The 22,586-nt window shown below is 32.9% G+C and overlaps 1 protein-coding gene across 1 annotated transcript in view; it reads left to right on the top strand.

Moving 5' to 3' along the window:
- Window positions 1–22,586, top strand: part of LOC118195907 (Iroquois homeobox protein 5a-like) — a 167,777-nt gene that overhangs the window by 134,905 nt on the left and 10,286 nt on the right. The window contains exon 6 of the mRNA XM_035367247.2: window positions 20,541–21,233. Within this exon, the coding sequence (XP_035223138.2) occupies window positions 20,541–21,233 (693 nt within the window). The remainder of the gene's footprint in view (window positions 1–20,540; window positions 21,234–22,586) is intronic.

Raw genomic sequence — 22,586 nt, 5'->3', positions numbered from 1 at the left:
TTTTAAAAACTGCATTATCCAAACGTTGTCCCAAAACCCTAACAGGACTCTGGAAAGCTGTTCGGGAGGAATGGGATAGAATACTTCTTCTGCCACTTCAAAAGGCATTATTATCCTGGAAATTGCGGTGTCGAAAGATAGTTCAGAATAAGGGATGTTAAATAGAGCATTTAAAACACAAGGATTTTATGTAATTTAGTTTTGTGAATACAATATACATCGTCTAAAAATGTGTGAACAGCCTCTGTATATCGTGTCGATGCTATGCTGACGTCCGCGCAGTGTCGATTTTATGTTTGTGAAAATATATGCAGGTGATAAATTTGCATTAATTCTATTTTCATTATTATATAATTAGTAAAATATTACTTTTTTGTAGTGTCGAGTGAATGTCGATAATTAGATTCTGTTGTATGCCGGTGTCGATTCTATGTGTGTGGACTCTACGCATTGTGTTGATCCTATGCGGTATCGATGTTGTGCAGTTTCGCTTCACGTATGCGTGTGGCCTCAATGAATTTAAGCTTTCACTGGTCAGAAGACTGAAAGCCGGTTATATAAATATGGAGCTCTTATTCAGATGTTGGTGTTGAATTGAGCAGAATTTTTCAGGAAAGAAAATTCATGTACTTCAAGTTAGTTATTCTGAAAAGAAGTTCTCTTACTAGTATGTTCGAAACTTTACTTTGTGAAACCTAACTTTGCAAGAAAGGGGAAAACTCCTCTCTCATGATCTCTCTGACATTTTAAAATAATTCATTACATTGCAATTTAATGTTAATTTTATTAACAGTTAAATTTTAAGTTCCTTTCCTGTCAAATTCTTAACTTCAACTTACTACTTCCGGCCAGAACGTAGTTTTGGAATCATTCTGAATACTTAATGAGGAGGAGCGGTATTTAAACCGCGAAGTCTACTTGCAGAGTTAGAGAGAATCAGAGTTCCTGATTTACTCGCGTCTGCCTTTTGGCCACTCTCTCTCTCTCAAAGCTGTTATTACGCTCGGCCGTACTCAGCAAATGTAAGATTCTCACTAGTGTATTTCTCAGTTACTGTAGAAAGTGACGAATCTTAAGAACTAGTTAGTGAATAATCGCTTAAGTTCGTGTGACAAGACACAACAAGATGGAAGGATAACTAATCCTTTATTATTTCAATAAGATTTAACAAAACTCCGCCTGGGAGTATACAGGCAAAGCCCGCACTTGGGCTTGAACTTAAGAGACTAAAAATTAAACTAAAACTAAGATTAACTAAAGAAATATAGCCGAAGCTATCAAGATTCTAATTTAGTTGGCCCCTTAACTCTAGTTGACTACGAAGCTTATCAAGGGCCTGAGTACGGCCGAACGTAATAACAGCTTTGAGAGAGAGAGAGAGTAGCCAAAAGGCAGGCGCGCGTAAATCAGAAACTCGGATTCTCTCTCACTCTGCAAGTAGACTTCGCGGTTTAAATACCGCTCCTCGTCATTAAGTATTCAGAATAATTCCAAAACTACGTTCTGGCCGGAAGCAGTAAGTTAAGAATTTGACAGGAAAGGAACTCATAATCCTTACAATATACGCTACAGTTATAGTACGCTTTTAATTTTTAGGTATATTCGCCGTACAAGGCGACATTTTTCTTTAACAAGAAACCTGACAGATATATGTGCGATGCTCTCATCTTTTGAAATCATTCACTCGAAAATTACTTTTATCTTTTTACTTTTATCTTAAATTTCGCAATTTGAAAATTACTTTTATCTTGTAATTTCAATTTGTGGCGTAAACAGATATTTAACCTATCTCACGCTTATTTGTTTCTCACTCTCTGTTTGAAGGAGGCTTTTATTTTTATTCTTAGAAAAACTGTCGTGTCAGTTACATATATTTAGCCTTTTAGCTGGCAAGCCTATATGTGACTCGGGTAACGTTAACATTTGTGCTACTAAAATCGAAGTTCACGAATTCGCGTTATACACCGAATATCAGAATCATCCGTTTAAAAATAAGAAAAATGAGAGCATACAGAAATTAGATTTATAAATGTATCTAAATGCTGTTTATTTAAAAGAAATGACATCTCATGAATTTAAGAATTTTCATTATCAAATAATTTTTGATAACGGATAATTTTCTTTAATGAGTGAAAATGAATATTAATTATTACGCTTTCACTCATTAAGAGAAAACATCTGACTCCTAATTCCTCTAATTCATTCGGGTCGGAAGTGCATTACTACCCCAAATTATGTCCACCTTTTTGTCGCAACACTAAAATAACATTTTTATGTACAGCTGCATTGAATACAACTAACCTCTTTGCAGAATTATTTACATCTTTAAGCCTTTTCCGCACACAAATATTATTCTCCCTAACTCTTGTCAATTCAGTATACCATTTTTCGGAAGTGTTCGAAGTGAAAATTTTCGAATGAATGATTTCAAAAGATCAGAGCATCGCAATCGCACATGTATCTTTCAGGTTTCTTCTTAAGGGGACTCATACACCTTAAACCCCTTATGATCTTCGAATATGTGACTGTTGCAAGAATTGAGATATTTTATTTATTTTAAAAGCAATTACTTCCATCTTTTTACAGCTGACTACATAATATAGCTGCTTTGGGAACTAGTAACCAGAAAGTCTGTGTTGCCACAAATATTTTTGTAATTTAATCCGTTTTGGGAGAAAATTTTTCGTCATGTTTCCATCTTCGCATGATATTTTAAAAATGGCTAATGGTACATACTTGAAATTGGATGGAATTCTTTATATGAGCACTATCTTCTAACTGAACCAAAAATATGATGAATATTTTTATATTAAAACATTTTATGCACGAAAACATTACAGAATTTTTAATAAAATACATTTTATAAACTTAACTCAAAATAAAATTAAAATTTAACAGTAAATTCTTAGAATTTTTGGTTCACAGTAGTTTACAAATGTTATAAAAGCTGCATATTAAATATGGAATTAAATTATGCAACAGAATGTTTTAAAATGTGCACGCAAGGTGGAAACATGACGAAAAATTTTGTCACAAAGCGGATTAAATTATAAAAATATTTGTGGGAACACAAATTTTCTGATTACTATTTCAGAAAGCAGCTATATTATGTAGTCAGATGTAAAAAAGTTGGAAGTAATTGCTTTTAAAATAAATTACTTATCCCAATTCTTGCAACAGTCAAATATTCGAAGATGTTATGGGTTTTAAGGTGTATGAGTCCCCTTTAGCGAAAGGGTGCGCGGTGTATGGCGAACATACCTAAAAATTTAAAAAATATAGTTTGAAATTATAGCTGCGAGTTATACACCGGTGCATATTAGACGCCGGAATATACGGTATTTAAATTGTAATTATCTTTTCTTAAAATAATACGTTTTCTAAACTGATTTTCTCGAAATACTAGTAAAGCGAGCGACAGGGATTTACAAAAATACATAATTCCTATTAATAATGCAGAAAGTATAATTGCCATATTTTTAATTAATCATTAAGAGAAAGAAAAGTTTTTCCCAATTGAACTTGAAAGACCATAAATTAATCTAGAACAACTGAAAATATTTTAAAGATGTATTTTTTTAATTAGTTAACTTTACATTTTAATATTGTAGTTACATTGTAAGGTTATACCTAATTATCTCTCTAATTACATTTGAATAAATTTCCTTGATTCGGTAAATTATTGACTTTACAAATAAGCAGGAGTATTTAATAACACATGCAAGAGATAAAACGTAATTGCAAGTTTTAGTAAAACTACATTTTGTAGTACAGTTAAATTTTAACAATTAACAGCCACCTGTGCTTCTAAGTTTTCAATAACTCAAATAATTAAGTAACTGTAACACACAATTTGATTTACAACTATGAAACAAACTGTACTGATGAGGATTCTAACTCTGCACACTAACACGTGTAAAATTTCACTCACCAAATCCCCCAAGTTAACTGAGTGCGATGCTACTGATTTCAAACTAACATGCTATACTGGTACATTGATCAAATTTATCTGAAGCACAGATTCATCTTTCAAAATGGAGAGGAGTCTGCTTAGAAAGAAAGATACTGTTTTGGACCGTTAGCGAGACTCTATTTTAGATTTTCGACAACACGTGCTTGTCTATTGGTTCGCTTTAACTTAGCTGCTGATTTTCAATGCCGAACATTTGATCTGAACTCCAGAATTACAACGACATTCCTCAAAATTTCTGTACAGATCGTGAGTTAATCACGTAATAGCCAAGAGCTCGGCATTTGTAAATATCTACATATAATAAAAGAATCTGTGTGTCTTTCATTTGTGCTGCGCTTAAGGTAATAGACACGTAATTTGGTATATAGGTGCATCTAGACAAGAGCCAGTGAAACTCGAAGCGGTTTTTTCAAACATCGAATCAGATTTTTTTTTAATTTTATCTTTTCGATTGTATCGCATCATTTTGAATAGTTTCATTCTTTTAGAAACGTGGTTTTTGACAACAGTTTTTCATCCAATTGTATACTGGCCTGTTGACTGTTGAAAATCAACACTGTTGCCACTTGGAAAAATGATGGCGATAATTCTGTTCAGTTTTTAAATTTAATGCTGAGATTATCCTAATAAATAAATTACCTAATAAATAATAATCCTAATAAATCCTAATAAATAAATTACATAATCCTAATAAATCCTAATAAATAAATAATCCTAATAAATCCTAATAAATAAATAATTCTAATAAATCCTAATAATCCTAATAAATAAATTATCCTAATAAATAAATTAACCAACCGGAAGTTGGTTAATTTATTTATTAGGATAATTAATTTTTGTATTAAGGGATATTGCTTATTTCATTATAATTTTGTTATATGTAATACATTTTTTATGAAGTTGTTCTGCAGAGTAAAATTCTGCGCAGTTTTTAAATTTAACGTTTGGTGTTCCCTTCAGGCGTTTTTGCGGTACATTTAAAACCCAGACGATGGCTGGCGGCGTAGCTGCTTGTAACAAGAATAAAATAAAAAGCTATTTTTCTTACGAACACGTATTATTTACTAATAATAATATGATGTTTGCTGAAAATCATACTTGAGAAAACATTAGATTGTTAATGGTAATTATCAGATTTTAAACTGAAAGACGCGTTAATAGTGATTTTATATACAACTGAAAGACGCGTTAATAGTGATGACAAGTACTCAGAGATCGTCAGTCAAGTCATTACTGTGAATTCGCTAAAGAAAGACGTGCTCAAAATGCGACATTTAACACACCCTACTTTTACTTTTCTGAGCACAGCTGGGTAATTCAGTATTTTGGAGTCACAAAAAAAAAAAAAAAAAAAAAAAAAAAATCTCATTTCCTCAAGGAAGATCTTCTTCGTGATAGTTAAGGCATTGCCCTAACGAGATGTAGAGTATGTTCGTAAAATTCTCTACGCCACGGTAAATTTCTTTTTTGAATTGTTTAATGTCAGATAGGTTGTGAGGGAAAATTTGAGTTAACGAATGAATTCTTCCTTAAAAAAAAAGACTATTGCATTCTCTGGACAACTGCTATTCTGGTTTGATGAAATTCAAGGGCTTCCATGTAGTTCTCCGAACCTAGCTGTTGTAGACAAAAAGGTAAAAACGAGCGAATTTAAAAATGCTGTTACTTCAAAACAATCTGATAAGTGATCTTGTTGTAGTATCATTAGGTCCTTGTAAATGAAGTTCGTAAAAACAGTAGGTTCTAATTCAGAAGTCAAACAACAAAAATAAGCGTTATATTTTCAAAATTTTCACAGGACTAGTTTCGATGGTTTTACCGAACCACCATCCTCAGCTGCAAAACCGCAAATGAACGAGATAGGAAATAATGATTAGATAAGATAAGAAAGCCTGGACAAAAATAAGCAAGTGGCGCCATCTGTTGGTGAAACCAGAACTAAAACATAATTTCTTTAAAGGCCGAAGGCAAAGATGGATTGGAATTAGGATCGAGAAAGATTTTTTTGAATGTGAAATGCCTCTAGAAAATCCAGTTCTCCAATGGAAGATGTTTTTTGAATAATTTTGGCAGCAGAAAAATCGAAAGTGTGATTATCGGACCAACAATGTTGAGCAACAGAAGACTTCTGTGTTTCCTTTTTTCTAACATATGCCTCATGTTCCTTGACGCGAAATTTTAAGGTCCTCTTAGTTTGGCCAATATAAATTAAACCACACTGGCAAGGAATCCTATAAATACCCCAGGAATTCATATCCGGAATGGGGTCCTTGAGTATGGAGCTCGGAATTTTATTGATGGGAGACTAAACAACCCGAAAGTTAAATTTCGCAAAATATGTGCAACTTTATAGCTAATTGATGGAAAGAAGTTGTTTGACTTCTGAATTAGTATTTATTCGGTGTGTTATTGTGTCTTAACAGTAGGTTCCTTGCTAGAAAAAAGATATAGAATTAAAAGCTGGAAATTCCAAATCCAGCTTGGATGACGCAGTCACGAAATCGTTACCATAGAACAGACATAGGTTCAACGAAGTATCATGACTGCTCACTGCATTTAAATATTAGCTGGATGTTTAACCGTTAGCTGGATGACCAACTATTAGCTGGATGTATTGGCTATTAGCTGGAACAAGAAACTATTAGCTGGAACAAGAAAGACAACAAGGAGGAATAATTTAATTCTTTACTAATTGCACATTCCCTGAAAAGTTCTGCAGGAGCCATTCCTTCCTTAAGATACGAATGTCCGTTAGTTATTTATATTTCTTTCAAAGCTTTTGACATGGCTAATCTAGAAGAAAGCCCAAATAGGACAAGCAAAAGTGATGTTTTCAAAATCAAAATGTTCATTCGCTTTGTAATGAATGATATAACTTTTCAATGAATTTTGTGCAAGTTAATTAAGCTTGGAGTACCTACATTAGTAATAGTAAGTTGTCATTACAATGTTATTCTGGGAATATATGACATTTTATATTCATATATTTAGTTCATATTCATGCATTTGGTTGTTGAGCTCGATATCACTTCACTTTGCTTATAGTAAGTTATTCTTTTACATTCAGACTACTCTTGCATCGAAATTCTCACTATTTCTTTGTTTTTACACAATGAAATTTTCAAAGACAAGAATAACTGAGAAGATACAAAGTACTTCGAAGTTAAAGCCGAGGCCTTAATGTGAATTGTCTCAGTCTCAAGGAAAATCCCCTTCGGCTTTGCTAGACTGAGAAACTTTTGTCCCATTTTCCCGCTGTACTTTTGTCCTTGTAATTTGAGACATTCTCTTCCCCAATCGAATGTGGGAGAGGAAAGTTTTGGACTTAATCTGCTGAGATTAAAACTGATTTTAATGTCGAATGCCGCCAGGAGTGGGAGAATTCAGCTTCCCGACCTGGCAACCTCTCGTGTTGCCTCGCATTCAATTGTACATGCACCGCTGATGGTTCGTTTGCATACTAAATGCAATTCAATCATGTTCTGGGCTCGTTAGTGTCTGATAGAGCGAGGAAAGCCAATATTTCTGCTTTCTGTCTATTCCTCTGAGCACCTGTGCGTGACAGAATTGAATTTCATAATTGGAGACTGAAACATCTTGTACAAACAAACAAAGGGTAATTATCCCCTTGTTTGGAAAATGGCGCGGCGTAGCGAATGGGCTTTTTCGGTCGCCTCTTTCAGTATATTTTTCATCTCCCTTCCTTTTATCTGGCGAGGTCATTATTATTGTTCATTATGATTGCGGCCATTATTAGTGGAGTGTGACGACATTTTCTCTTTTGTGCCCCTCCCGACCGCTCTCATTGGCCGGGCTGCTGGACACGCATGGAAGGTTCACCACGCAAAGCTGGGAATTGCGAGCGTTGCGTGGCATCACGCAAAGCGGATGCCCATTAACTCATGCGAAATGTTAATTCCATTCAAATCATGGCCCATTATAAAAGAAAGAATGGGTATTATCATAAGGTGCTTTCGTGACGCCATTGGTCCACCACGCGATTCGCCGCTATGTATCTTCAACGTCTCTTTATAGGTTGGATGGATTCCACTACTTCTTTTCCTTTTATTTCGGGTCACGAATATGAAAGGTGGGATTCAGAAACCGGGCGTCGACGCTGTCTTTCAGCCTTGTCCAATAAAATTCTTCAATCGACGCAGTCACGAAATCGGTGACATAGGACAAATAGAAAAAGGTTCACCGAAATATCCTGACTGAGCACTGCATTTAAGGAAAGCTATTTTTCAATTAAATAGAAAATTATCCGAAATAAATTGAGGATACATTGAACAATACTCTGCTTAAATTACTTTCTGACAGTAATATGGAAATAGGTATTATTTGGCACTGCCTTTCACCGCTACAGAATATTAGGTGAATTTTTACCACTCTACCAGAGTTACATGTCTCTCATAGCTAAAGAGATCTACTTAGTTTTTAGAAATTCAAAGATAACAACTTCCTCTAACTTGTATTTAAGACACTTGTTAAAAAATCTTCTCAAAGTTTTCCGAGTTGCTCATTTGTACATTCTTTACGAAAAATTTGCACTGAAAATAACTTATAATGAATCAGAAGCACTATTTCTTTAAACACCTTTAACTCTTCGAGTTAAAAGGTTTACAGCCCCAAAGGCCAAGCACTCGTTAATTAGTTCTTTATGGGAGAGGATGAACGGACAGAAAGAACAATTCTCCATTTAGGCACAGAGAATGTCAGTTATCGTTCCAAAGGATGGGCCGAAACTGAAGCGGAGAGGAGAAACAGTCTCACAGAGATGAGTTCAAAAGAGATATTACTGTCGCAATGAATTTCTCCTTATGCTGAAATGGGAAACTGGATTTATACAGAATGGAATTTTTGCTGGAAGTCGTCTAATAAGAAAAAAAGAGTTAATGAAAAATATAAAATTAAACAAGAAGATGAATATTATAAATAATGTTGATATAAATCAGGTACTGACTAATCATGGGCGTTTCCCGGTTTATTTTAATCGGTTCCATCTACAGAATAATGATAAATGCTTAATTTGTGATAAGTTTGGAGGCGCCAGGCACTTAGTTGATGAATGTACGCTTACTTCGAGTGCAAGAGAGAAATATAGAAAGAATTTTAAGGAAGATTTTAAAAGGAACTATTCAAATTTGAAAGATTTTGCAGAGACAATAATGAAGATTATAAATACGAACAAAGATAGAGTTGGAATTTGGCGATTTTGGATTTTAAATGTTTTTTTTTTCCTTATATTTGTTTTATCTGATCAGTCCCATTTTTTTATCATACGGCTGGCTTGTACCGACTAGGAGGATCAGGGCTGTGCCCTTATAATAATAATAATAATCTCTACATATAATAAAAGAAAGAGTCTGTGATGGTGTGTGTGTCTTTCGTTCGCGCTGCGCGTAAGCTAATAGACCCACGGCTACGAAATTTGGTACATAGGTGCATCTAGACAAGAGCCAGTGCACCTCGAAGCGATTTTTTCGAAATTCGAATTCGAATTTTTTTATTTTATGTTTTGTGACGAAATCTAATCATTTTGAGACATAATGGGCTATAAGAAAGCGAGATTTTACTCTACACACTCCATTTTCCCATCGTCATGAAACGTAGGCACTTAGCTATTTTACGAACTTAAAATAGATTTTGTGTTTCAATAAATCGATTAAATACGAATTCATTTAACAAAGGGAGCTTAACACCTTTTCAACGGGATTTTTTCTAAAAAAGTTTATTTTTAAAAATGTACAGTTTATTTTTCTTTGATTTTTGGACACTTTAAACTTTCATCCTTGCGACTGATTTTACAAAACGAATTTTGGAAAAATGATAATATTTTGTATTTTTAAAAATTGTTTTAATTGAAGCTTCGGAGTACACTTCTCGCACCTCACATCTTTAAAAATGTGATTTTGGCAACAATTTTCCTGTCTTATGGTTGTTGATAGTTTTTTGATGAAATCGCATCATTTTGAATAGTTTCATTCTTTTAGAAATATGGGTTTGGCAACAATTTTTCACCCTATTTCTTATGTCACTGTTTTTAAGAGATTGGCATATTTCATTGTCATTTATATATACATATAATACATTTTTATTTTTATTTATTTATTTATTTTTGATAAAGTTATCCTGTAGAGTAAAATTCTGCGCGGAATTTTATGTTTTTTGAGTTGCTTTCATGTTATTTTGTGCTTATTTCACTGTTTGTAAGATATTGAAAAGTTTTGCATGGTTTTTTTTCTTTAACGGAAAGTTGGTTAATTTTTTAATTAGGATAATAGCTTATTTCATTGTAATTTTAGGGATATAGCTTATTTCATTGTAATTTTTTCTCTTGAAAATATAAGATAAAATATCATTAATTATACTTTGCTTTTCAGAATTTTTTGTTTTTTGTATTCTTTTATGTTATTTATGGCTCATTTCACTGTTTTTAAGATATTGAAAAGTTTTGAGTGATTTTTTTAGGAAACAAAGTTCTTAACCTCCTTTATACCATTTGAGTTCTTAAGATTTTGCAAAGGGAAGTTGGTTAATTTATTTATTAGGATAATTAATATTTGTATTAAGGGATATTGCTTATTTCATTGTAGTTTTGTTATACATAATAACTTTTTTTATGAAGTTGTTCTGCAAAGTAAAATTCTACGCAGTTTTTAAATTTAACGTTTGGTGTTCCCTTCAGCCATTTTTCCAGTACATTTAAAAGCCAGACGAAGGCTGGCAGCGAAGCTGTTAGTAATAATAATAATAATAATAATAATAGTCCACTAATAGCTATAATAATAGCCCACTATTATGTCCTCTAACTCATGGTGGTCAAGATAGAAAGGATTGCTCCATTCGTCGTCTAAGACCTGGGAATACCAGCAGTACCAATTTTCTCAGATCCCTCCTATTTTAATCGAGAATGGGGGGATAGATTCAGCGGTCTTCTACCCGCCTTCCCTTAATACCAACTTCTTCAGAGTACTTTCGGCTCGACATTATTTAAAGTGTCCGTGTGCCACAAAGACATTAAGCAAGAACAATATTCGTACTACTTTCTTTGGGTTTCGAACCTGAGCCAACCAGTTTAGTATTAAGCCCCATTAACCATTACACCAAGCAGGCGAGAAGAAGAGACATAAGATCACAGGCATAATTTAGAAAACTAAGATAAGTTTTGAACACATATCCTTACATCGTAATGAAAGTTGGCCTGGTTAACTGGGTGCTTTGTCTGTTTCAAAGACATTTGCTCTCTGAATGAAAAGCTTAAGCTGGCTGGTTATCTCAATAATATTGCCTATTATTAAAATAGTTAATTTTTAACAACAAACATATTCTATCTGAAAGTTACTGAAAATTTCAAGTATCTTTCATGTATAGGTAAATTTGAGAAGTTTCTCATTTCTTCGTCAACAGGAAATGGTTCACATATTGGCGCATTTCAGTTTCGTACTTCATACTGTACTGCGGTTTATAAGGTAAAATATAAGAGCTGAATTTCATATTATTTAATACGATGATTTTCCTTCGTCGAGGCAAAAATTATAAGAAATTCAAAATAAATAAACAGATAAAATAAAACAATAAAATCATCGCATAAGTCATATTATATCACATACCAAAAAATCAAATTTAACGCAAATTAATTTCGAACTGATATTAAATAATATATTTCTCCTCTCCGTTCTTTCATAGAGGACGCGTAACTGAATTGAAGAAGAATTGTTTCGTATTCGTATTATTTATAAAGAAATAAAGACCTCCACGCAACTGTTCCAATTGGTAGCCGTAAATTCAACTATAGATTAACTGTCCGTGCTTAGTAAGAAGAATGACGATTATAATGCTAAACAAAGGAATAATAATTACTTCTTGTCTGCGTGTTGCTTTCAAAGGAAAAATAAAACGCTTTTTATCTCCAGGTAAAACGGAAAATAAAGCGTAAAGCAGCACTGAAATAGTACTTTTTAAAAGAGAAATGCATGCGAAACTAAATATGCCATTGTAATTTACTTTACTGGAAATCGTAGCTTCAAAAGCTAGCGAATATTTTGAATAGCTTAAAATTATGCTGCAGTTACTCAATGCTTAAGACGTTCATTGCAAGAAACAAACTCTTGGAGGAAAAGTATTTGTTACGGCATATGATTTTAGAGGATTACTTCCAGAATCTAGGTCAAAATTCTTCGAATGAATTAAAATTATTCTTGCCAAAGCTTAAAAGAGCTGGCATCGTAAAAAAAACACGTACGTTTTGCTGGCTTTATTATGCACATAAACCACGTTTCTTTTACAAAGAGAAGATTGATAGCTACAGTATATTTCTTATGTGTAAGTTGATCTGTAAATCTGAAAAAAAATCGATCTTACAACCAAACCTACGTATGCTGATTTATATAAGCAACTGCTATTCTTGTTACAACTACCATTTAATTTCATAGAAACAAAATGGTATGACTATTATTGTTAAAAGTGTCATATTTATTATATGTATTATTTTATATAACAAATAGAATATAATTTTTATATTACCAAAACAAACGAAAAGTGCACTTTATTTTAGAAATCAAACAAAAAATTATTTTGCAAAAAGTCATAAAAGAACTGAAAGTTTTCAGATTTTATATTGCACCCAAAGGGGTGTTTTATTAGCGTTTTTGTGTGTTACCTTTAATAATTAAAAATCATGTTCTTCACCCTTAAATCAGAAAATTCATTTCAACAGCAATATCACAAAATAATTTAAAAAGAGCATATCTTTAGAATTTCCGATACACAGACTCACGTGATGAAAATAAAAATGCTTTTTTACGTGTAGTGTTGCCATTGCTCGTTTTAAAATCATTGAGTTTGTTAATCAAAAGTTCGTTCAAATTTTTCAATATATGAAATAGATAATAAAAAAAATTCTAAATTCCGAGTTCGGGCTTCCAGATGCCCATCTTCTAGTGGAGGACAACTTATTGAAAATTTGATGTCTTTAATTACCGTTGTTTTTTTTACAGAACGAGAAGCATACATACATTCATGCAGATTCTTCATTATTTAATTTCTTTAAATATAATGCAGGACTCTACTATTTGGTGGCAATAATTTGAAAAGTAAATTGACATTTATAGTGAACCGACGCACAATGCCACAACGAAATTAATAGCCGTTCTGAGCTAACACCCTTTGAGATTATAATTTATTATTATATTTTATTTGATAAAATATGTTCTTTGTAATATTTGACCATTCCATAATAAAATATAATAAAATTCAAGAATAAATTATATAGATAAATAAATAATGGAAAATAAAAAATGAATTTAAAACACCTCTTTATTTCATTTTTTGCCTTTTCATAACTCCGCCTAGCTTCTTTTTCCCCAGAGGCGGAAAGAACCAGAAGAATCCAATCCTTTGCAATGACATTCTCTATTCAAGAACGCAAATTCGTTCTTAATTTCAATTCTACACCACAATCATTCGAGTGCAAACATACACACAGTCACCGAGAAACAACGCTGATGCTTATCGCAATCAAATTTTCAGTGTGATTTGTATATAATTAGCGCATGTATTAATTTAATAATGGACGTCATCATTAAACTGTGGTGTGATGATAAATAACCCAAAATACACCTGCGAAGCAGACGATAATTTGAATCAGAATTAAGCTTTCATTGGCTTCAGGAACTTCACTGATGACGGACAGAAAAGATAATTTGTTTAGGAGCTGAACTTAAATACAGTCTTTATCAAAAATTTTCTAATGGAAACTGGCTTGTATTTACTCTTAATTGGTCAGACGCCACCTGGAAGATTGTTTCATTCATAAATCTTTAGATTATTTCAAAAGAATTTTTCTCGCTCTTATCAGTTTATCTAATCCAGCCTCTTAATAATTCCGTTTTTCCAAACTACAGTGTCTCACAAAAGTGATGGGACACTTGTGCTTTACAAAAGGAAACTGTAATAAAATTAATTAAAAAAACATGTAAAAATTTTTTGTGGGTGTGTTTCATACTTAAATTTAGTAACAATTATTACAGAACATACATTTTCTCAAAATATTTAAATATTAATTTAATAAAAATACAATTGTTTAGAACGGAGCAAAAAATGGCTCACATAAGTGATGGGACACCATTAGATACTACTACGTACTACAATAAAAATATTTTTGGTGGTTTTTATTTTTACTCAAAAGCAATTGTCAATAATTTATAAAATAGTCTGCAGTATTTCTCTCCAGTTTGTTTAGGAATTTTTGTGTTTTTTAGCTCTGTGCAGCCATGAATGCTAAACGAAAAGAAACTTTGCCTGAAATTCGAAAATTAGTTATTAATTTGCATATTGAACGTAGAAAATCTATTAGAGAAATTGCTGAAACAGTTAACTTGAGTCATTCAACAGTTTTCAATATCATTAAACGATATAAAAAGAATCATATGATTCAGGATAAAAGAAGATCTGGCCGACCATCAAAGCTATCCAATGGAATAAAGGGAATTATCGTTCGGAATATTAAAAAAAATCCAAGAATGAGTGCAAGTTGCTGCTGATTTACAAGCATTATATAGAGTAATTGTTAATCCTGAGACTATTAGAAGAGTAATTCGATCTGCTGGATATCACGGTAGAGCAGCCAGGAAAAAATTCTTCGTAAGTGAAAAGAATGGAAAACTCAGACTGGCTTTCGCAAAATCCAACATAAACAAGAATTCTGATTACTGGAATGAAGTTACATTTGCTGATGAGAGTAAATTTAATATATTTGCTCCTGACGGTAGAATCGTGGTGTGGAGAAAACCCAGGGAAGAACTTCGCAAACAGAACTTGATGCCAACAGTAAAACATGGTGGAGGAGGAGTTATGGTATGGGGGTGTATGTCGTCCGCTGGAGTTGGTAATCTTGTTTTTATTGACAGTACAATGGATCAGTACAAGTATATTGATATTTTAAATCAAAATTTGAAATCTTCAGCACGAAAATTGAACTTTCATAACGATTTTAAATTCTATCACCAGAATGACTCCAAGCACACTGCTTTGAACGTTAGACTCTGGTTGCTGTATAACTGTCCTGAAATAATAAAAACACCCCCACAATCTTGACAATTAAATCCCATAGAGAATATTTGGCAAGATTTGGAATCAAGAATTCGCAAACACACCATTTCTTCAAAACAACAATTAAAATTGGGGCTTCAAGAAGAATAGGGTAAAATCACTCCAGAAATCACAAAAAAATTAGTCGAATCCATCCCAAGAAGATTAAATCATGTTTTAAAAGTAAAAGAAAATCCAACAAAATATTAAAACCTTTCAAAAAGTAAAATGTTTGGATAAATATTTGATGAAAAAATAAGTGTCCCATCACTTATGTGAGCCATTTTTTGCTCCCTTCTGAACAATTGTATTTTTATTAAATTAATATTTTAATATTTTGAGAAAATGTATGTTATGTAATAATTGTTACTAAATTTAAGTATGAAACACACCCACAAAAAATTTTTAGATGTTTTTTTAATTTATTTTACTACAGTTTCTGTTTGTAAAGCACAAGTGTCCCATTACTTTTGTGAGACACTGTATTTGCAGTTCATGATAATAAAAACTTTTTGAATCAGAATTTTTTTTTTCGATAGTATCTGTCAGTCACCAAACGTTAGTTAATGTTACAGTTTCTAGAAGCATTTGCATGGGCCTACATTATGGCGATTTACACTTTAAAATGGCTATATGGAAAAGTTTCAGTGAAGTAGTTTAAGAGATCATAGTAATCTTTCAGAAGACAAATATGTAAATATGTAGAATGTGAAAAAGTTATGAATCAAAACAGAAGAAAAACATTCCAAAGTGAAACCTAAAATTAGCAAAACAACAGCTTTGTGTTCCGCGTAGATTTAGTTAAGTTTACTCAATTGACTTCGACTACTTCCAGCCTCCCAGATTTCTTTGCTTCTAATGAAGAAGGACTTGTACATCTTTGCCCTCGAAATCGAGAGTTCCTGATTAAATCTACGCCAAAAACTAGTGTTGCTTTGCTAATTTTAGGTTCTGAAAAAACCTTATCAGAAAATACTGACGACGTCAGAAGTACAAACTTTCACAATGAAGGAAATTTAGATGAAACTAAATATATGTACGAAAATTATCACTAAAAAGGATGTACGTTAGAAATTTATATCACATCACGTACAGGAATGTATACGATAATCATAAAAATGACTGCTTGAATAGGAAGAGCTGGAGAATTTGGAGAAAAAGCAGAACGGTTTTCTGTATTACAGTTATTATCACATCATACATGAGTGCTGCAACTGGATTGGATTATTCAGAATAAGGAAAAGGCTACCTGCCTAAGAGGAGGAATGCCTTCGTGGAAAATGTTTTAAGGATAATTGACTTGTGCAGCTCTACTGCTAGGCCACTTACGGACATCATTGATAAAAGAAAAATGAGGTACTGAAAGAAGAATTAACGTCAAGAGCAGTCCAAGAGCATATGGAACGTAGACAACAGAATCGTCGCCTACCTCACGAATTAAATTCATCAATAATATATGTTCTATGTAAATCAGAGGGAAAGTTGACAGCAATAGATGAAGAATTAATGTTAAAAAATATAAAATCCGATTTTTCGTGTCATAAGATACGACAAAATCCCTATTCTACAATTTTAGCAATATTGCTGTATACAGTGTAAGAAGCCAACATGCCTGCAGGGTTCTAAACCCAAATGCACCAACTTTATACGCATAGGTTTAGAACATGGTAATTACAACTTTTAAAAGATTTTTATAATTTTATTCTAAAAATAACTTAGTTACAAGCTGCTAAAATAACTTTAAATATTAACATTTATTTCAAACAGTGTTGTACTATTCTCTACTTAGATAATTTCAAGTTAATTTTATTAGTTTTTGTGTTTAGTATGTTTCTATTCTCTTCACTTGTGGTGTTTTTGAAAATGTGTGTTTATGGATATATCAGTAAAGAAGAATGAATGTTTAAATTCATTTGTGAGCAATTTTAGCAAATGTTTCTTCAAAGATATCTTAAAAGAGCAATCTCACAGACGGCAGTTTACCCTTTTGTGCATCAAAAGTACGCATTATGAGTTAATGATTTACATTACATATGGAAAAATCAAGAAAATGCTCATCTACGTACCTGTTTCATTATTGAGAACAGAATACATGAAAACAACTTCTGTTACTTTGAGAACTTTAACCGTTCCATCATTAGTGGATACTCAAAAAACCAAATGTAGTAAATAATTTGTAGCATTTCAGATTCATATATCAACGCTAGAAAGCATAAAAATTAAATACATTCTGTTGATTTTAATCATAAACATAATCAATCACAAATCTTAAAATCAGAAATAAGAACGAAATAATTTAACTGTGGCCAATACACAGTGTTGTAGCATATTTCTTTCTATGAGGAATTATTAGAAGCATGTTGTCCTAGAACGAAACAAATTCACAATATTTCATGTTTTATTTTGAACTACTATTCCGTAAAGTATTATTTCAAAAAGCATTTTATAACATTTTTTTTTCTATCTTCTACTTAAAAATTAATCAGTTATATGACATCATTTCATTGAAATTGTACAAAAGTATTATTAATTCATAATTGTTTTAATAGAAATGAAGAATATAATTTAGATACATTTTGGAATCAGTGAAAAAAATATAAGGTTAGATTATTTAAATACGGCAAAGCACATGAGGGCTATAAACCTAAAGAAAAGGAAAAACTTTCCTAACGAAGAATTGGTGGAAGACTATAGAAAACTGGCTTTTTTATTCACATTCACATGAGGAAAACTGCCGAATTCAACCATGCAACTAACCCATTCACCTCCGGTCGAGCCAGGTTCGAATTTTCAGTATTCAGCCATTTTACCTATTCGACAGTTATTGGGATGAATGGAAAAGAAAGGAAAAAACGATTTAAACTCGATTTGGGGCGAATAATAAAATAGAGTTAGCGTTCGTTATGAAACAAACATTCGTTAGGAAACAAAATTCTGCCGATAGATATTATCTAAAAACATAAATCTACAAAAGAAATAGTATTTTATCACAGGAACTTCTTCTTTTATAATAACCGCATTACTTTTCTTTATCTACAATTTCCCACTTTTAAAAATGCTTAATAAATATTACAGCTTTTAAGGAATACCTTTATATATTTTACTTCACTAAAGTATAGCTACAAACATTAGTACGTTATCTGCTATTGTAGAAAATTCTGCTCCGCTTTATACCTCGTAAGATCCCAGTTCCAGCTTTAGTAGTATTTATTGGATGTTATACAATAATTTTATCCATTAATAGTTTTAGAATATCCTTGGGCCATTCTGTGAATGAAATCGAAAAGCACCTTCCTGTAGGTGCAGTGTTAGTGGTGTCGATTGTTAGTAGGATTCCTAGGGAAGGCATTGTTACTATGTAATATCTTAGTATCTTACCAGCATGGAACATTTAAAATACCGCCCATTCGAGAGTCTTATCTAACCATCTAAAGGTTGTTAGTAGGGAAGATGGAAAGCAGGCGTTGGATCAGAAGAAATATTTTCAATTTAAAACTGAGACTAAGTTTGCCATACTCATACTGTCAGCTATCTATAAGGTGTCCAAGACCTTCGCCAATAACAGGTGAATCATTTTGCTCTTGGCCTCAAAGAATTCGTAGACCATATCTATATTATGTTCTAATTAAGAGCATTAATAACAACAATCTGTAAAAGCCGATCTGTTTAAGCAAATAAATTTAAGGCCTTTCAGACACTGCGATATAACTGTAAATTTTATACTATAACACTAATTCTTGTTATCAGTACTCTTCTAAAACCGGTAGTCTTATGATTTTTAATCTCGCTGTTCTTAGCAACAGATCGTATCGGTGCTATTAAAAGATCGTACTTTTGTAACACTATGCTTTATTTTCTTTCCTAAAACACCGCAGAATACTATTTTACAAGAGTACTGTCAAGATTTGCTGTTTTTACTTATACTTGAAGAATAGATTGTCCATTTTACTCTTTACTTTTGTGGCCATGTTGAGTAATTTTAGCTGAATTAGCCATTTTCACATTTAGAACTTCACAGTTTTATTCACATTCACAGTTTTTTTTCTTCAAACAACTTGACTGACGCCATTTTGAATTCTTTCCACGTCGAGTCTTTCAACCCCTTTTTAGCTCTGGGGGGACGAGTTACCGCCAACGGACAATCTAATCGCATTGGCTGTTGCCCAGTGACATTGCTTCCCCCGCCTTACGTCACACGACGAGAGGGATGGCATTGAAGTACACAGAGGGGAATTACAACCCCTTTTCAACTTTGCTTCACGTTCAAGAGGACTGCATAGCCACAGGTCTGGTTTTTTTTTTTTTTTTTTTTTTTTTTTTTTTTTTTTTTTATATTATGTTTCTTAAAAAAAAAAAAAAAAATTCTTGAACTTAGCAAGACCCACTGTGTTTGTTTTCATTTTAATGTAATTTAAGATCTATAAAACTTATAAAGATTTAATTCTTTAAGAAAGCAGGTCCAGCCCGTACGTTATTGTATAGTTTGACTAATAGCAAACCGCCATTTATTTTATTGTAATTATTAATTATTGATGTGCATCGGAATTGCATTTACATTTTTTACATTTTAATGTGTCATTTTTTGCGGACGCGTTGGGAAATTGGACAATTTTTAGGGCAATTCATCTAATTATAAAATTTTCGTAACACAAGAGTTTCAATTGTCTGTTTTGGCGAAACGCCTAATGGAGTTAGCTTGGTTCGACGTTTAACTGAAATTTCCCTTGAAAAGCCAGGTTGGAAGTCGAATTGAGCTAATTTACCATTTACCGCTTTATAATTTTTATAATTTTATGTTTTACATATGTTTTTATTTGTTTTAACTTGTTCCATCGATCGGTTTTTTATACGTGTTTACTTTTCACTTATCACATCGATAGGTTTTTACTGTATTTTTTGCCATTCACCTGTTTCTAACGATTAATTTTTACTGTGTTTTATATTCTACATTTTATTTCGCGTGTAGCCTAATTTTTCACCCTTCAATGTCATTGTTTTTTTTTTTTTTTTAAATACTATGTTGAACTATTTCTTGGAGCCACAGCTCCTGGTAACTTTTTGGCGAGCTCACTACAATTTATCTTCTTATTTCCTTAATTTTGCAGCATATTGCGCAAAAAATTTTTTAAGACCAAATAAGTCTTACTGCACAGTACTTACTACCTAGCTTTTTAATTATATATATATATATGATGAAAATAAATTAAACGTTTCTTCATTTATTTAATAACAAAGCATAAGTATAGCACAATCTGCATATTTAAAAAACAGTAGACGTAAACGTTTCCTACAGTAGCCAAAAACTAAAACAAGTTAGTGCTTTTTTTACTTGATTTGCATTTTTCGGTCTCAATTAAAATGTTATTGCATCTTTTAAGACTTAGGGAGATTTCTAAATTCTTAGCCAATTTTTTAATATCAAATTTAAGATACAGATATCTTTCCTTCTTTACTAATTAATTCTTATACTTTTCAGAAATGGACCTTGGCCAACACCATCGAAACGACAGCGCCTACCGCTCAACGGTTGGTGACCAGCATCTCCACCAGCATTATGAGGATTCCCACCCTTCAGCCGACATGTTGTCTGCGGCTTCTTCCTCCTTAGAAGGGGCACCTTCTTGCCCTTCTAGTGGATACACTCCGTCCGTCTCCTCGCAGAGTTCCTCGCCGGATCTCGGTTCCATAGATTCATACATGGGATCCCATCACCGTCCCGCCAAAGACCATCCGACTACTTTAGCTACCGTGTCGGTGGGGCAGTGCTTTTCTGCTGAATCTCATCTGTACAAACCCAAAATTTGGTCCCTAGCCGATACGGCTACTAACAAAGTAGTCGAAACGGCTCTCATGCCTTATGCGCACCAGGACTTATGTTCTCAGGCTGGTTGGGGAGCAGCGCCATCAGCAGCGAAAGGCAGTGGTTCTTCGTTTCAGAGCTGCGCTGTACCTTTCCAGAGGTTCGGCAACTACAGTTGCAGTCTGCACGGTTTCAATCCCATCTCACTTCAGACTGATACACCACCCCAGACACCGCCCAATATGAAAGTGACAGCAGCCCACCAGGCAGCCACTGTGCCTTCCTCAGCTTACATCGAAATTCACGGCAGCGGGTACTTGGGACAGTCTGCTCTCTGCGCACAGGATCTCAGTGACGCTCATATGCAGGGTGAGTGCATAATAGAAAGAACTTTATCATGCTGCATCAAACGGCTGTTCTAGAAAATTGGTTGAGACACTTGCGAAATAAAATTTCAGATGTCATTGAAAATTTAAAACTCAAACTTTTAATCCTTGACGCTGCTTGTATACATGGATACCGACAGACGATAAATGCTAGGGACTATAAATTTATTAACACCTTGTCTATTAATTGTAATTCAGTAAAATAAAATTGAAAAATAAATACCCGTTTTATTCGAAACAAACTTATCAGGTATAGCATGAAATATATTAAAATAAATTATATTCTGAATATACTAGTACATAAAATGTTGTAGCATTACAGTGAACTCCCGATGAATCAAAATAACGTCGGGAATACTGTTTACGGTTTATCTTAGAACAGTTAAAAAAATAAAAACTCAAGAAAGAAGAATAACTTATATTATAATGAACAGAAGACTACTAATAACAATTTACGTGTATTTTAAAAAATTTTAAGCAAACGAATAATTGCACTTAGTCGTGTAAATTAAATTAACTTAGTCGTGTAAATTAAATTAACATTCAAATAAAAAGAACGTTTTTATTTACATTATGCTTATTTTAAGGCCTACCAGCGGCTTAACGGTAAAGTCGCCGAACACGAGTAGTTCGACTTGGGTTCTATTCCAATTAAATGGGCTGGCTGCATGGATGTTGGTTTTCCCCATGTGTAACATGGATACGAATCAGTTTCTTTTAGAAAGTCCTCTATGAAGGCTTCCTTTTTCTTAGGCAGATAGCTCTAGAGTGTTTTGCCATAATCAAATATACCAACCCAAACCTACTCTCTATATTTTGGAAATGATACAGAAGATACTTCAGAATGATACAGAAGATTAATTACTGAATACTTGATTTATATTTAAGATTTAACAATTTTAATGGATGATTGAACAATGTTAATACATCCCGAATTATATCTAATGACGGTGTATATTTAAAGAAACATGTCTAAATACTATAACATCTACTACCACTGCTGTTATCCCAAGCACGTTTCTTTTTCTGTTTTGATTACAGCAAAGCACACTAGGACTATCTACCTAAGGCGAGGGTTTTCTACAGAAAAGAAACATATATCTACCTAATACATAGGGGAAAATACGCAAACCCCCATGAAGCTACTCCGTTCACCTAGAATTGAACCCGGGTAGAATTATCAGTGTTCAGCGAATTTACGTCTCGGCTCCTGGTGGGCTCTCCTGTCTTTCTTTCTATAGTTTTATTTACTTTTTGTAATAGTTTGACGCTGATGGCTGTGATAGTAATTTATCCATCTTTCTGCAATAAGTAACTTGTAAACTAAAATTATTTA

This window comes from Stegodyphus dumicola, chromosome 5 (genome assembly GCF_044657685.1).
Source record: "Stegodyphus dumicola isolate Sdum_Otavi_A_Nest chromosome 5, ASM4465768v1".
NCBI classification, from domain to species: Eukaryota; Metazoa; Arthropoda; class Arachnida; order Araneae; family Eresidae; genus Stegodyphus; species Stegodyphus dumicola.
The sequence above is the reverse complement of the archived record's forward strand: the minus strand, read 5'-3'. Positions and strand labels throughout refer to the sequence as shown.